The sequence below is a fragment of the Mauremys mutica genome, chromosome 19 (genome assembly GCF_020497125.1).
Source record: "Mauremys mutica isolate MM-2020 ecotype Southern chromosome 19, ASM2049712v1, whole genome shotgun sequence".
Lineage (NCBI taxonomy): Eukaryota > Metazoa > Chordata > Testudines > Geoemydidae > Mauremys > Mauremys mutica.
In genome coordinates, this window is record NC_059090.1 from 19,419,985 (window position 1) to 19,438,189 (window position 18,205).

General features: G+C 43.3%; 1 protein-coding gene across 1 annotated transcript in view; it reads right to left on the minus strand.

Moving 5' to 3' along the window:
• Positions 1-2,993: 2,993 nt before the first annotated feature.
• AATF (apoptosis antagonizing transcription factor) overlaps positions 2,994-18,205 on the minus strand; it is an 82,242-nt gene continuing 67,030 nt past the window's right edge. The window contains exon 12 of the mRNA XM_044993770.1: positions 2,994-4,347. Coding sequence (XP_044849705.1) covers positions 4,284-4,347 — 64 coding nt within the window. The 3' untranslated portion in view covers positions 2,994-4,283. The remainder of the gene's footprint in view (positions 4,348-18,205) is intronic.

The following is an 18,205-nucleotide window of genomic DNA, read 5'->3' on the forward strand; positions in this document are numbered from 1 at the left end:
TGTTTGCTCTGTGTAAGCGGTGTGAAGCCATTCTGCCGACACTCATTTGGGAAGCAGCTAATTTCCTCCACTTGACGTCCTCCAGAATTGTGGGGATTAAACCATGAGATTTTTGGTAATGATGCCGGCAGACCACATGTGGGAGGCTTTTAGCTGTTCAGAAAATAAGTGCTGGTGTTGTTCAACATGCGGGGAAAATACTTCTGGTGTGTCAGCCCAAGGTCTTGCTGGTATGTTGCGGTGGGGTGGGAATAAACCAGACCTGCTGCTGTGTTGGCTTATGAGCAATGCTTGGGATAAGGAATGGTGCGGAGGAGTTCATTGCATTGCCACAGCAGACAGTTACACTGTAAGACAGACCACAGTGACCGGCTATTGCTACTTTTGCAGCCTGTCGTTTTGGGCCAGCCAGGCATGCTCTGATCAGTAGGCTGCAGTTCTTTCTACTAAACATTAGCCTGTTAATTGACACGATCTTGCTCAACACACTATTACACTGAAGCCTGCTTCCATAAAGCCAGCCTCCCCTCTGCTCACTGTGACCTACATGTGCTGCAATGCTTCTCCTCTTCCTCCCCCTCCTCCTAGGACACAATACAAATATGGTGGCTTTGTCCACCCCTCGACAGCACTAGTTAAGTAGCACTACTTACCCTTGATTCTTTGTGGCTTGATTTCGCCACTCGGCCAGCCATGCCCTCGTACATTGCAGGGAGAGCTGAGACTGTTGCAAACTTCACAGCATAAAGTCATTATTTGGATCCAAGAATAGAGAGCAACAGTGACATTTGCTACGTTGCTGCCTGGCAAATTCTGACCAGTCAGAGCCCTGGAAAGATAGGAGAGAAAAAAAATCAATGTGCTTCTGTGCTACCTATGACTACAGCTTTGCTGCAAGTGGAATAAAGATTTATTCATCCACCCTACATACATTTTGTAAGACAAAGTCAATGCTCACCTTGACACAGATATTTTATAAACCCAAGAAAAATGTTATATTTTCTACAGGGGACAGGAAGTGTCCTCCACCCACTGATCAAGAAAGCCACAACTGGACCGTGGCCAGCAAAGGATCATGATGCAACACACTTCTCTGTTTCAGCACTGGCATTTCCATGCCATGTTACTGTTCTACAATACACTGCTACTGTCTTTTATTGCAGTTGCTGTGATGCTAGACAAATCTCAGGTGCCTAGTGCCAAGGAGAGTCAGCTGAACAATGGAGCCAATATCTATTGCCCGGCTGCAACGCATCGTCAAGGTGAATCTTTGGAACACTCTGCCCAAGTTTAATTAAAGCTAAGAACTGATCCATTTTCTAATTCCATATTGGTTATAAGATCAGTTTGATGCAACTGAATCTATTTGTGTTCTGTGTTTAACCGAAACAGAAGTGCCTTTACCCTGTAACTAAGAGAATGAGTATTCAATCTCCTGAATTTTCAATCAGCCGCCAGTATGAACTTGAAAAAAAGAAAATATTTTGCTTACTGGTTACTTTCTGTTCTTTGTGTTCCTTGATACTGGGGTGTAGAGTTTGGATCACGCCATCCTAGCAAAATAAAACAAGTCAACTCCACACAAAAGGAAAAGGATGCTTCATTCATCATTTAAAAAAGCCTCTGAATTCAGTCTTGATAACAGTCCTGAACTCATTTAAAAATCAGCATTAGCCCCACACACAAAAATAAAGTATTAGATTTTATTAAAATGCAAATCAATCAACTAATCTGTCTTTCAGGTAACAGTTGAATAGCAGGATCCGTGTCAATTAAAATAGTTTCCAATTTATTCTTTGCTGGAAGGAGGGTGGTATCCTGAATTCTAAAACCGCCTTGTATGATTATGTATTTTATACCATCTCTGCTGTCTCATACCTTTCATATGTTCTAGCTAATTAAGCATATTTTCTCTCAATATTTTGGAATAACTGATATTTCAGTGTCATGCAGAGTGTACCAATAGTGGGGGAAACCCAATACTTCCATAAATTCTGGCATACTGTCATATTTATAGAAGCCAGTATTAATGTCATTCATCCACCCGATTAGGTGACCACAAGTAAACATATTATGTATAAAATACCCAAGGAGGTTATGTTATAACCAAAGCTGAAATAGCTCCTGCTGAGATATACTAGTTTATAACTGGCCTGATTTCCAGCAGGGCACAGCTCCCAACAGCTGCCACTTGGGTAAAATCAGGCCACTTATTTAGGAACCTACATTTTGGCATTTTTGAACATTTTGGCCAGTGCTTTCACCCAACCCCCACTGGATGTACACTCTGAAGTTCCAAAGAAGGGAACACTTTTTATAATCCTTATCTTATTACAGACAAATGTCAAAGCAAAACAGACAGTTTTAAGTGATTGAATAAACATGCAAAAAAAAAAAAGACATATCTTTACATTTTTGTAGAAGTGCTTTGAAATTCCTCAAGATAAAAAGCACTATGCACGTTATTAATTGTCCTTATTAATTTACCACATACTAGAGCAAGCCAAAGAACTGAGATAAGTTCTCAAATTCAGACGGAGAATATATGACTAGAACTGCAGTCTTCTTTGTTAGGATCACCTCGTCAATGCATCAAGATGTGACTAACGATTCAATGCTTCTCTACAAATTAAAACAGGTGTGGGAGCCAGGACTCATCTCACCAACTGACCTTGTGTCAGTGGCCTCTTCATTTCTCAGTTAGTCCATCTGTGAAATGGCTATAACAATGCTTACCTCCCTGTAGGGATGTCATGAGATTTAAGCAATGTTCGCAGAACTCTTCAAGATCCTGTCACGACAGATGCTCTGTAAATGTAATTTGAATGAACCAAAAGAATACAGACTCCTTTGTTGTGCATTAAAACAAGTAACAGGTTAAAGACTTAAAAAAAACCCATTGAAAAGAGTTGCTTAATTAAACTAGCATATATCCCTCAAATCCACATTCAGACACACCGGATGCATTCACTGCACTGTCAACACTTGGTTAGTCAATGTACAGGCTATTTTAATCAGATTATTTAAAGAACAAAACAGAACCAATGTAGTTACACAAGTCAATGCAATGGCCATCTTGCTATTATACTACAAACATATGCACACATTATTTATGCAAGATAATCTTCATCTGAGATTGGTCACAGCAGGCTAATAAATCCCCCTTATGGGGATTTAATTTTCAGCTTTTGACCTTCTGATGTAAAAAAACAAGTGAATCATCTCCTCTTGCCAGATTTACACCGGTGCTAACCTCTGTAGAAAGTGTGTCACTAGTGGAGAGAAAAGGAAGAGGCCTCAAAGAATCCTGAATGCTGAACTGAAAATTCACAAACATTTTCCAATTGCAAAAATATCCCTGGTCACGCACGTGCGTTCAGCTGGGAGCGGTTCCAGGACTGACCTTTTACGCATACTAAGCCGTGCTTTTGGAAGCCCAAGCATTTGGACTCTGGAATTCACGCTACCCAGGGATGGGGAGCGCCTTTTTCCGGCCATGTTAATGGCATTTTAGCCATCGGCTCAGTCAATGCACAGCTGCAGCATTCGAAAATACTGCCGCAGAACCGTGCACTTCAAACGAAGGTTCAGGCAGTTGGTTTAACACAAACGTAGGTCCCCACTCTGCAGTATGATCTGCTTAAACAGCCACCTTCGGAACCCCCCTAATTTCAGTGGGATTCTAGACAGGCGTAAGGGTCTACTTGTGCGGATAAGACTGCAGGATCAGGACCACAAATACAAGATGATCAAAAAGGGAAGGTAGGGTATGTTCTTTAGGTGGCATGGACAGATTCTAAACTGAATTGCAAAAAATATATGGGGGAGCCCTCTTGCTAGAGTACATTTCCTCCTTAACTCTGATCTGATACTGCACAATTCCGCTATGGGGTCTGCAGGAAATAAAATAATCCTCAGCAAATTACAAGCCATCCTAACAGACAAGACAATACACACTTTCTGAATGAACTTAAAAAGGAAGGATGCTGGCGCTTCCCTGGACATGATATTATCCACGTCGCGCTGGTCTTGAAATCCAAGTCGTGGGCTACCGCCTGGCTAAAAACTCAATGAACCCCACTGCGGCCATCACTAAGTGAACCACAGGAGTAGAGCTCGGAGCTACAAACTGCCCCGTATCAAGCAGACCAGATGTGACAACGTGGCGGCAGCACAGAGGCAAGAGTCCAAATGCACACGAAGGGTCCCACTGGGCTTTAGCCAAACGCAGAGAACAAAAGTAAGTGTCTGTGCATATGTTTCCCTTCTGCAGAGGCTTGATGCTAATTCTGCTTGGGTTCTTCGGGATGCGTGATTTTGCCAAACAACGATCGATAAAGCTCCGTCCTGGGAAAAAGGGAGAAAGGAGGGGAGGGGAGTAACTTTTCAAGGTCAGATTGGAAGCAAGAGGCAGGCAGCACTACCATCCGCCGCTTCAAATGAAAAGGCCGTCGTATAATTAAAAATGCATTCAACAATCTTTATTAATAAATACAAGTGTAGGGAAGAACTTGTGTAAGACCAATCACATGCAGTACAGAAATATGTAAATATTTCAGTGTGGCTGGATACCATCTCTCTAGGGAATGAGGTTTTCTATAAGTTTGCCCTTTACAGACAGCCTCTTCAAGTAAGAAAACAAGATTGAATATTTTAATAGGCTGTATGAGAATGCAATGCCATAAGGAGGATTCAATCAGACAGCCTATGTGGGACTATAATTTAGTTTTCATACATTTTCTTGGATTTGACGGTACTTGAAAAACAATGAAAATGACCCAGCAACAAGATTCCAATTAGTATCACATATGCAGCAGTTCTGATAAGAGAAGCGAGTTTCCCTTTAAAAATCACCACATCATAGGCTGGTTTTCTTTCTTTATTTTTAAGCTTAAAACCTAAGTAGTCAGGGAAGGTGGTGGTGGGGGGGGATTATTTACAAACTCCAGCTGCAAAACAGAAATGTATGTGGTCATGGCAATCTAGAGAACCCTTCAGGGAAAAGCATTCGGACGGGGCTACATTCTGAGCTCCCAGGTGTACTCAAAGTGGAGAGGACACAGAGATACGGCAGGTAAAACTCACAGAAGAGAAACTACCTCCTTGCCTGTGTTGCTAACGTCATCTAGGATTATTAAAACAAAGAATTTTAAATAAAATCAGAGGTGCCGATCACCCAAAACTCACTCAGGCCAGGAGCTGTTCAGCCATGATTTCACTGGGACCCTTTTCTGTCTAGTTAATTACTTCATGAGAGATGGGGCCAACGTATGAAATTCAGACCTGGACTGAGATTTGGGACCCTGTGTCTATTAAAAATGTAAGTTGTTGCCTAAGAACTATTGTGCACATGCACGTCGCACACTAGGCTGTTATGAATGATACATTTATACAGTATCAGCTGCAGAGGAAAACTCTTATTTGTCTGCCCTACCCCCTTCATCTGATTTCTCCGTTTAGACTGGAACTGCCTGTATCTCTGTACACTTGCAGCATTAGCACTAAGGGGCAGCAGTCTTAATAGGGGCCTCTAGGTGCTATCAGAATATAAATAGAGATTATTGTTAATACTGTGACACACTTACAGTGTGTATATATTTTTACACACACACACACACACACACCATAAACAGCATTTCCAAACAGCCCTAAAGAACGGCTTGACATCACTTTCCTGAAGGTAACAACTAACAAAACCACACCACTGTTTCCTGCAACAGATGAAGAGCTGAAGAGACAATCAGTTCAATCCCAACAGGAAGGGAGCTTATTAAACTACCTTTAGACTGACTGAACATCTAAAACCCCCATGTGTGGGACAGCACAGGAGGCCACCATCTCGGCTGAGGGGAGCTTGGCTTCACTGCTAAGTAGAAACAATGAGAGGCAGGTGGCCATTTTGAAAAAGGGCATCTTTGCTACAGGCAATTTTATCTTCACTCCCATTGAAAATGATCAGAGATGGCTGCCATTTTGAAAAAGGTGAATATTTTGTGGAATTTGCGGTACAAGAGCATTACTCATCAGCCAGCCTCTGCTAAAGAGGCAACTGTAAATGACGAAGAATAACAGCAAACAATGGCCATTCATCCTGAAATGCTATCTTCAAACATAACCATTGCATGAGATTTCAGTCAGCTTTAACCATATGGGAACTAGAAAAACCTACATTATCTCATTAGTAAGATCATTCAGGACAAAAAAGTCAGCTACATGGTGCTACATTTCTTAAGGGCTCACTTTTTAAATCAATTTTAACTCATTATCCAATTAACTGAAAAAGTCCCCAAAAATTCATTATTTAGTCAGAATAAGTATTGCAAATGGGGGGAGGGAGGTGGAATCGCTGTATGTAGTGGCTGAATTAGTGCTTTCAGTGCAAAGCTCAACTCAGCCTTAACTATGGAACTGGAGCTTCCGCCAGACACAGAGAGAGAGAACGGTGTAATCTATGACAGACTCAAAAAAACTCCCCAAACTCTCTGAAAAACGGAGCTGACATTTGAAAAAACTGGCGAACCCTGGACTAGAAGAGAACAAGATGGCAGGGCTAGAAGCCTGGAAAGGCTCAACGGAAATGCACAAGGTGCCAAACCCATGGTGCTTGGGGACAAACTGCCACGCACGCCCTCCGGCCATGACCAACCACAGTGAGGAGGAGTGAGGAAGAGCAATTCTTCACCGGGGCCGAGCTTTGTTTGCGATACAGATCTGCAGCCAGCCCGAGAGGCGCAAGAGAAGGTGGAAGCGGGGAAGGTTAGGTTCTGATGCGAGACAACAGCCGGTTTGTAATGAACGACAGGGGGAGGCCAGTAGCTCTAGAGAGGCACAGCTTCTTCCAACGACAATGTGCCACGGTCACTAGGTCAGAGAGAAATCAGCTGTTTTAAGTGTGAAAACTCAAGACTGCATGTTAATAACACGGAGGGGTGGGAGGGAGAAGCCCTCTGTCTTCTATCTCCCTCTCAGTTTTATATTGTATAAATGCAGAATAGCCCAGTGGAATAAACAAACCAAACTCCCCTGACAGATACAAACAGCCCTCTGATTCTACCACAGACCACGGCTTTAAAGTCAGCATCTTCATCGCGCTTTTAAAATAAATAACTAAATAACTAAAGAGCGCTGCATTACTCTGGCAGCCTCCCTGCCTATTAACCGATAAGTATCACTGTCATTTGCTGTTTCAATTGAGAAATTAGATAGCACAAAGCAGGCAGTTTTACTGACAAAAAGGACGTTGTGACTTTAAGACTCCATCATTTGACTGGGGGGAGGAAAAAAAAATGCAGTGAGCGATGCTATTTAGTCCTTCACAATCATAGCCTTCCAACCTTGCCTTGCTTGCTTGGGCCAGACCCCGTCATTACCACTGAGCAAATGTTTCCACTTGTACTGCAATATCAGTGAAATCCCTGGGCAGAAAGCAGCAGTTACTGTCCGCAGCAGGGTTCACATGTCAGGAGCGGAGAGGGAAATGCTGAAACGGGTGTTTTGATAGAACATCATTTCACACTCAGGTGGGCAAAGCTGACAAACACACGCCGGTTGCTCATGTCACAGTAACTTGAAAGACCGAGTGGTTTGGAACCTTTTAAGGCAACGTCACCGATTTCGCTCCTTTCCTCCGGCCCCAACCCCCAACCCAGCTCATTTTAAACAGCGAGGAGGACTAATCGTATTGCGGCCAACGGCCTCAGAAAGATACATTCTACTGCCAAATGCATCACTTTGCAGGCTTCCTACAGACACAAGGCTCCTGAGGTCTCATGAAAAACAGAGAGGCATATGCACTGATTATTGCCCCACCAGAGCCCCGGGCCCCGTTACGTCCAGATGAAGGCTCTCCAGTCAGAGAGTAACTCCGCTACTCACACCAGCAGATGCTCATGTATATACTTTTCCCATCCCGGGCATTCCAACGCCAGCCCGGAAGCCAGCGGAGAGCTGCAGCTGCTGCCGTTTTCCTGGGCTCACACCCACCAGGCACTTATATCTGTACACTGGAGCTAACCACCATTTCGGGCTCTTTGCTAGGATCCAGCCTTGTGTTCTCCAGGATGTGTGCGAGATTCTCCCAGTTGTGTTCTGGTTTTGTTTGTTTCTAGGACCATTGGCAATAGGACAAGCCACCATCAGCCCATGAAGACGTTTGCTCTGTCATTACTTCTAAATCACACGCTCAGCACCGGAGATACCAGACTTAAGATACCAGACCGCAAATAAACTTTTGGATGGGGCCATGTGACCAGTCCCAAAGAGGTGTAATTCAACGCTGTCCCTCAGTAGGCTTATATCCAGCAGCTTACGCACATTCTCATTCTGTTCTTTGGCACGTTGCCCTCACCCAAGAAACAAGCTGCTCTTTTTTATCCATAACCCACATAATAGTTAAGGGTACAAAGCCAGCCAGTTAACTCATGTTCCAACACCTCTATCATCAGCCAAAGCAGATCCCAACAGAACACACCCTACAGACCTGGGGTGGCACATTTTGAAGGGGCCTTCAGCACTAAAACAGAAGTCGTCCAATGCGCAGCGTTGACTCTGCTTGCAATCAGAGTAGAAAGCTGCTGCCAAACTTTCTGAGAGCCAAGGAGATTTTGCAGGATATTGTTTCCTCTGAATTGAAGAGGGTTATTAAACTCTCGCAGGTATCTGTCTAGATAGGCCTATGTGGGTCATAGCTCCAGTATCTAAGTGCCTCATAGTCATTAAGATATTTATGCTCATTGTACCTTTGTGAATTAGGGAAGTATTCTCCCCATTTTACAGATGGGGAAGCGAAAGAGCGAGGGACTGACATCCAAAATGACAGAGGGAGCCTGTGGCAGAAGCAGGATTGGAAACCAAGTCTCCCACGCCCCAGTCCTGAGCCTTTCCCACAAGGCCGCTCTTCCGCTATTGTACATTCTGGGTTCCGTGCACCTTGTGCAGAAGAGGGTCGTTAGACAGAAAGGGGAGTCACAAACCCTTTCAGTGGAACGTGGGTTGGCAATATGGGGGACATGAGGCCCCTTTCATTAGGGTAGATGGGAGGAAAGTACCACTAAGATCACAGGATGCGAAAGGCTGAGAATCCCTGCAGTGGGACATAGTGGAACGGCTAAAACAAGAAATAGGGACTCTGCTAAATGGAGTTCTGTACATAGGAATGCTCCAAAACAGATTCCCCCAGGATGCAGTTAGCCCTGGTTGGGAGCCATCACACTATTACAAAAGCAAATTCAGTGAAGTACCTACCTCCCCACCTACCAAAAACCACATCACATTTAAGATGCACACACAAATCAACAGAAGCCAGCCCCTGCTGGGCTCTCATCAGCCACTGACACTGCAATGGCCACAGAAGAATGCGCTAACATCCTCAGTACATTCAGTGGCACCTGGCAGCCAAGCAGTGAAAAAGGCTGATGGCTCGTGCTAAGGACACTGTGCCTGCTTTGAATTTCAAGCCTCCGGATTTGGTTGGTTTTTGAGTTCACAGATGCATGCCCCAAAAAAACCCAGGGCTAAGTCAAATTACACATTTCAGGCCAAACTCAGCTTAACAGAGAAGCACTTTGAAATTTAAAGTCACTGTCCTGCCCCTCTTCCCTCCACCCAGTTAGTTCTTTCCCCCACTCCCCAGTTCTGTAATGAAGTTTAAATAGAAAACACACACACACACACACACACACACTCACTCTCTCTGGACAACGCCCCCCCCCCCCCCACACACACACACAAGTGAAGGTACTGAGTTTTTGTATGGTACCAAGCAGGCACCTGCCAATAGCAGTAACTACGACCTTGAACATTTGCTGTCAGCCTGGGTTGTGACCCTCTCTCTCTAGTGGGGCACTGACATCTCAAGGTTTCTCCTATTTTTGTTTGGTTACTTGGTTTACTCTGAGGGTCGGGGCGTTCAGGAATCAGCGTTCCATTGACACTGACCTCAGGGACCAACATTAGCAAAATCGTTTTTAAAGCAAGCAAGTCCGGTAGGGGCGTTAAAAGTAACAAGGCATCTTCCTCGGCTGGGTGATGCTGCCTGAACACAGAGAAGCTCCAACATGCAGAACACCATGTCCCGCAAGGCACAGCACAGGGATAACTTGCACACCACACGCTGTACGGTCCTGCCACACCATCCAGACTGCTCTGCTGTGTTGCACCTTCGCTCGCAAGAGTGGGTAACAACAGGCCCTTTAGGCTTGCAGGCAGGGGCCTGTGTGTTCCATATTGAAGTCAAAATTCTAGCAGGGCAACCTGAAAATTCCAGGTGTGAAACAAACGACCAGCCAGCTCTGAGACCTGACTGCTGCTGGTGCTGAGATTACACCGCGAAGAGAGAGGTTATTTGCAAATGGGAAAGGGGGAAGGGGTTGTGAGAAATGTTTTAGCCAGCCAAAAAATGCCAACCCTTTATTATTATTATTATTATTGCTGCTGCATAGGCTACTTTTCCCCTGCAGCATCTCCCCTCCGCAGGATTTCACCATGCAGAGAGTAAAACTCATCAATCCTCCAGGTTTAACCTTGTCTCTGTTTCAATTCACCGGGGTAAGTGTGGGTTTTAATACTTTCAGGCCCCTGAAGGCTATGCATAATGAACTCGGATTTGGGCTAAAAAACATATAAATTTCCCCCCCACACCCACATATATTAAAAATCAGATTTGAGCCAGTGAGTCGAAACACCCCACCCCAAGTCAGTGAGGGAAAGGAATAACCTAGACGGAGTCATTAATAGTACTTACACCTGAGGTAGAGTGTTTGGAAGGAGCAGGTCGATACAAGGGTCTTCCTTGAATTAAAATTTAACTTACCCTTTATTGCAACCTACAAAAGCAAGTAATGAGCACTAACATTTTTATTTCTTTTAAACTGTCAGTTAGCCTGTAGAGGGGATAATTACCTATTTCCACTGTAGTAAGGTTTTATCACCCTTAGTGAGGCATTTTCTAATTTAATATTTTTACTGTATTATCATAAAACCTGTTTCTGGGGAAAAAATGATCACGAACCACACACCAATTTGCCATAAAACATGTGTGTGTAAGTACCTTGGCTTCATTATTTATGCATTTCTTCTGAGCCAACGCCAAAGAGTGAGAGCGCGGGCATTAGATATTAGATACGTCCAGAAGGGTTTCATACCCTCCCGCCCAGCTCCACAGCCTGGCATATCGTGTGTGCACATGGGCGAACCTGTGTTTCATCTTACTCTTCATTCAGCAGCCCTATCAACTTTAAAGAACCCAGGCTTCTAATGCAATTTGTACCACCTATGTGGCTGCAAAAGTGTAGTTTGTTTGGTGGGAAGAGAAAATAAAAGAGATGAAGGAATATCCCACAACAGTGGATTGTATGGAAGAAAAAAAAAAATTTGTAACTACAGTCATCCTAATTCAGCATACAGACAGGGGAGTTGTAGGGGCAGCATTCCCTGTAGGGGTCAGAAACCAGTAGCTTGCTCATCCTCCCATTCATATCATAGTGAAGAGCTTCGGAAACACTGACTGCTCCTCAAGACACTCCAAGAAGGTTAGGTATCATTATCCCCATCCCCCATTTTGCCCAAGGCCACAACGGGATTAGAACCCAGGATCTCCTCCCAACCCTGTGCTCATTCCACTAGGTCTCACTGCCATATTGATGCAAACAGATTACAAAACAGCTAGAGTTGCCTGAAATCAAACAGTTACATTCTTTAGAGCAATGGTTTTCAACCAGTGGTCTATGGACGGGGGGGGTCCATAGATTTCCTAAGGGGTCCACACCTCCATTTGAAATTTTTTAGGGTCTGCAAACGAAAAAGGTTTGAAAACCACTGCTTTTGATTAAAAGCATAAATCTTTTTATTTTAAAATAAAACCTAAACACACATCCTCTCCATACACATGCCCTCCCCGCCCCCGGTTGCGAATGAGATTTTGCCAGCCTCAAAATTCCTAACATCATCACAGTATTTTTAATGGCTGTTTACATGCAAAGTCTTTCCTACCGACAGGCAGGCAAGCAGACACACCAGGATAGAATACCCTTAATGAACATTAGTTACAAAAAACATGTCTAACAAATATGAAAACTAGAGTCCAAATTTTCAAAAAGATCCCCACATAAACTACTTTTCCCATTTCCTGTTGTAGTATTCCAACAAAAGAGAGTTGGCCAGCAAAAAAAGGACAAAACAAAAGAGCTAAAATTATATTATTTAATTTAATATATAAATATTATAATCATGCTATTAATTTTTAGAAAATATAGATGTGAAATAAACCTCATAATCTGAAGTGAATTCAATGTATAGGTGAAAGCAACCCCTTGAAAAAGGTAAATGGATACTTCAGTGATGTTGTTTGAATATTAATTTCTTTTTTTAAATTGCTTATATGTCTGACTACATAAAGAATGCCCTTCATCGCCATAATTTCGGTTACAGAATAAAAATGTCTCTCTCAATGAGGAGATCTCATGCAACGTCCAACAATCTATGATTAACATCAAAATAATGAAGCCAATGGAAGTCTAACTAGCAAGTGCATTGCATCTGCTGCATAAATTATATGAACGATGTTCTACAGCTAAGGTAGCCAACGCATAATTATTTTCTATGTAGCAAACACGGACGCTACAATAAACCAGCAACTACAAAACATGCAAAAACACATCTGGCCAGATGACGCTGCACCATCCAGTTACACAATGCTGCAGGAAGAACCGCCTTTTATATTCCCTTTAGAATCATGCAAACTAAACCTTTAACAATAGCACTATTTCACCCGGTCAATATTGTCATAGAGCTTCAGGTGTCAGGATTCAATTCCACTTAGAATCCATGTGATGGGTTTATTTTTTTACTTTGCTCATTAAGGAAAGGGGAAAGTTTGTGGCTTTACGTGAAAATAAAAGGATTCTTTTCTACTATATAAAACCACTGGCCTTGCATTTGGCTGGAATGCTGCTGAATGGTAGGACAGTGATGGCAAAGAAAGGGGAATCTCATATTGCTTAAAAGGCAAGAGGGTTTTTCTCCTTGTTTCTGGGGCTATGTTACTGTAGCAATGCTAAATGTATCACTCCCTCATTGTGCAAAGTTGTTGTAAAAATATTTGTTGATATATTTACCACCCATTCTCCTACCTTCCTCACCCACGCAGTCCTATTTAGGATAGGCCCAAGCAAGAGTCTGTATTCAAATTAACAGTATCTACCGAGATCCCAGTGATGGGCTCTACTGGGAACAATGAATTATTAATCCAGAAAAACAGCAGTGTGAAAACCATTTAGAGAGAGAGAGCGAGCATGCAACCTCTACCAAAACTAGATGTCATCTGCAGATCAGATAGTCACTTACTCCCCTGGAAAACTTTTTGTGTGTTTCCAGCAATCTTTCGCCCACAGGAGCGGAAGTCAGATTACAAGCTCCCTGACAGGTAGGGCAGATAGCTAGTGAGACAAAGCAAGCAAGCGCCTTTTTAATATTTATTTATTTCTATTAAAAGGTTTTACCCTAAATCAGCATATGCAGGATTGGAGTCAGCTCAGCATTTCCGCAGCAGCAAGTTAGTTTTGGATGAATGTGCCCAGCAGAATAAGAAGCAGAGAGCTGTTCGATGTTCATCAGACTAGCATTAAATTACCAGTGTCTTTTAAAACAAGTAACTTGGAATATTGTGCAGTTAATTCCCACATGGCCAGGTCCCTGCTATCAGATGTACATGCAACTCCCTGCTCCTCCAGTTTAGAAAGTGTCTGGCCACAAGGTGGCACTGTCTGACTCATTTCCCCACCAAAGTCATGAACACTGAGGAGTGCAAAACTCAGGCTATAAATTACCCAGCAAGACAGCTATCCTCACCATGCTCGATGCTTGAAGGAGATTCAGAAAGGTCTGTTTCAATTCCCTGTCTCTCGGTCAGGTCAGGATTGGGTCCTTCCAGCCAGTGCAAATGCTTTTAGCCCCACGGCTTTAAATTACGAAAGATGACATGTGACCTCTGGCTTGTCTCATGAGACGAGGCACAAGATTTATAAATATTTAAGAAAGCCAGTTCTAGCCCTACACAAAGGGACTCTGCACACCTCGCTGAGGATGGATATAGGGAGGAGGAGAATAAAGGCACATGGAAGGATGGTTTCTCAAGGTATTTTCCCCTCCTCGCCTCAAGGCAGGCATGAGATTCAAATCTATCCTCACCCACTTGCTTAATCCAGATATTTCTCCCTTATTCTATCTTGCACTTTTACAACCATCTAGATAACCCTCTACCTGCCCTCAATGCTCGAGAGCAAGAAACTGGGCCGTTCGCATTTGCATGACAGCTTTGGGTACCACTGCGATGAGCACTAGACAGATACCTAAAGATAAAGTAGGTGGGAGCACCAGAAATGTGCACGTGGATTAGTAGTTGGGGAAGCAACGAGATATGAGGAGATGGAGAAACCTCTGATGTACTCCTTCACCATCGTAGGCAGTTCCAATTCCCATCATAAATTTCCCCTAAATTTTAGAAACTTTACCTCTCTGATCTCCCTTCTTTGAGTACATTAGTCACTGTAATATTGTGCCTGTACATACACAAAATGCAAGGAGGGGAATTTTCTTTGTGTACTTTAATACTCCATGTTCCTGGGATGTTTTCCCTCTTTCACAGCTTGACTGTTTTATAATAGATTTGACGCAAGAGAAGACAAATTGTCTCACAAAGGAGAGCTTGCAATCTCACAAATCATTTTGCAGCTCTTAACAGTTTTTTTTCCCCCCTTAAAAAGGAAATTTCCATAACTCAGGAGTTTGTCTCCTTGCTAAATATGTTGAATATTAAATGTAAGGGCTTGATGATTCCAGAAAACTGGCATTAGCCAGGGTTGCGTTTTTTGTTTCACGACTGCCAACTTTGAAAAGATGAAGCTCCTTGTTCAAATACCAACCCCTTTAACAACTATAGTTAAAAGCCATGGGATGCTTAACTGCTTATACGTGAATCAATTTCTAAAGAGTGAACTACTGGTAAAAAAAAAAACAAAAAAAACCCACCAAACAAAACGATACACAGGAGCTGTGGGAAGAGCATCTTGGGAACCCCGATGCCTCAGAGCAATAGTGGAGTTGAACGGTTTGTGTTTCACAGGAGGACATGTGCCTTGCTGGCATTCCAAACAATTCAGAAACAGCTGAAGGTCTCTTGCGAGGCCACCACCGAACTCCAGGCTCTGTCACCAGCTCACACAGTAGGTCCAACCATGAATCAGCCAGGCTGAGACAGCTGCAAGGGTGTTGGAGTGACAGTTCCCCACCAATATTTACCACGCCAATGTCAACAAGGCCCAGGAAGGGGTCTCTTCCTAGAAGCTGCAGTGTAAACGTCACAGGGCTTAACCCTTCCCCCTGGTGTAATTTAGGGAACAGAGCTCATTCGCAAGCCAGCAGAATTTTTTTTTTCCCGGGGGGAGGGAAGGGGGCAGAGAGAATATTCAAATGGATTATCCTGGATGTTAGCATTAATCAATGAGAGTCACAGGATTAAACCCACACAGAGTGGGCCAAATTTTCCTCTTAGTTATGCCTATGTAAATCTGGAATAATTCCACTGAAGTCAGTAGAGTTCCTCTGGATTTACACATGTGCAAGAGAGAAGCATCTGACTCACTAGTTCCAGAAAGTGTCACTTGGGTTTATCTTATTTATTTTAGTAGATTCGGTGTTCGTGAAAGGTGCTGGATTGACAGCGCGAGAGCCCAAATTCCTCCATTAATCCAGCCTCTTGGTGGTTTAATACCAGACACGGAGTGTGCTGAGTAAAGGCTGGTATCTTGTGAACTTTTTTTTTTTTTAAACTCTTATGTAATGGAAGTAAATTAATCCTTTAATGCCAGGATTTCCTACTACGCACCCCCCACCGCTCGCAGTGAGACGCGCTGTGACTGACAGAGCAATAGCACTAACTTCAAGAGTAAGGAATGCTGATCAGGAAGAACATGTCACCCAGGTCAAACCCAAGCAAAACAGTCTAAGTCAGTACCTCAATGGCAGGCAGTTAATCTCCAGCTTTTTTCAACATACTGGCAAGGACTGGTACTAGAACCACCTTCTCACTGTAGACTGGGTTTGTACTCATGACCATACATTTGATCCTGCATTACACAGGCTACAAGACTTTCACAAATCAATTCCTGCTTCAAGCCCAATCGCCGTGGTAGAACTATAGCATATGTTTTAGAAAAAAAAATCCAATGACGATTTATAAATTGCCAGTGGTAACAAGTAGGGTGACCAGACAGCAAGTATGAAAAATTGAGACAGAGGATGGAGGGTAATAGGAGCCTTTATAAGAAAAAGACTCAAAAATCGGGACTGTCCCTATAAAATCAGGCCATCTGGTCACCCTAGTAACAAGTCTACCACAATGCTTTCAGGAGACAAAGCGCAAGGCTGTAGGCACATGTATGAGAAAGTATGTACTGAATTTTTTTTTGGGGGGGGGGGGGGGGGGATTTTAAGAACAGCGCAATGAAAGATAACTGAGTTTCTCCATGCTATGCCAATCTCAAACTGCATGGGAAAAAATATTCAGTGAACACCATTCATGTGTCTACTAAGAAGACAAAATAGTTACCTTTCGATGTATACAACTGAAGAGCAATAAGACTTGTTAAAACGATTCTTAGATAGAAGTACAACCAGGCAACCATGTGTCGATTATTGCATACATGCCCAAGCACACCAGGTATATTGTGTGTGGTTGAGGGGGGAGTGTGTGTGTATATATTGTACACAGGAACGTACACACACACAAAAGTATATACACATGAACCACATGTCGTACATACATTATATATATACAGCTGTCCACCACCACCACCACACAGTTGTCCAGAGGACAGTAGGGATACAACAAAAATAAGGATCAGGTGTTTTCATAAATTCTGCAATCTAGGAAGCTTTTTCATGTTGCTGTTTTATATAGTTGATAGGTATAATCAGCAATGGCCTTGGACCAAAATCCCAGTTCCCTCCCTTTCTAAATGTTGGGAAAATCCAGGCCCTGATGCACACTTTGTGTCTCCTGCCCATTTCTATATGGGCAGATGATTCAAACTCCAAAAGGTCCCAATTCTGCTTGCACTGAAGCCAATGGAAGTTTTGCTGCTGACTTTACTGGGCACAGGCACAGCGTGATTTCAAGGCCATTACTGAAGAGCTCATTAGTGCATGAAGGGAGGAAGCCACCAAATATAACAGTTAATTTGCATACTACATCTGTACTGGTTACCATGCTGCAATGGTTGGCTTGAACCTCTCTCATTGTGCGGAAAAAAAATCTGTCAAGGCTTCATAGCAAATGGTGATGCCATAGGGCAAGATATCACAGCTCAGCACTGACCAAAGAACTATTTTCCAGCCTGACCCTACACCTACATCGTATACAAAAGAACTGCAGTAAGAAACAGGCCCATGAATGGCATCAGCTGCATTTTATTTTTCTAGCCATTTGGAATCTGAGAGGTTTGAAGGAGATTCCAGTATTCTGCTCTTTTTTAAAATACTGCGTATTCTACAGGCACCCACCCTATGAGATGGGGGGGGGGCGCTCAGGTCTTATTTGGGATGACTGAACTACTTTAACAGATTAATAGGTGTTAAGGCCGGAAGGGATCACAGACCATCTACTCACACCTCCTACATAACACAAGCCATTGAACCTCACTCACTCACCTCTGCACTGAGCCCAATGACTTGTGCTGGACAATGCATCGAGTCTTGACTTGAAACCCCAAGAGATGGAAAATCCACCTCTTCCCTTGGTAGTTTGTTCCAGTGGTTAATCCCCCTGCCTGGTAAAAACTAGCCGATTTCTCATTTGAATTTGTCTGGCTTCGGCTTCCAGCCACTGGGTCTTGTTAACTACATTAAGCAGCCCTTGAGTACCTGCTATTTCCTCCCTGGGAAGACGCTAGACACCATAATCAAGTCTCCTCTTGATCTACTTTTTGATTAGCTCAACAGACTGAGCTCCTTCAGTTTCTCACTGCAAAACTTTTTAGAGGTGACTATACATACGCACACACTCCAATGTATGTGGACGTGACAAGCAGACTCCGTTTCACACATAAGAGTTTTCTTACAATAGTCATCTGACATATGTAAAGGGAAGGATGATATTTGGGTTCAGGCACCGGCCTGGAACTCAGCATGTGTGGACACTATTCCTGACTCT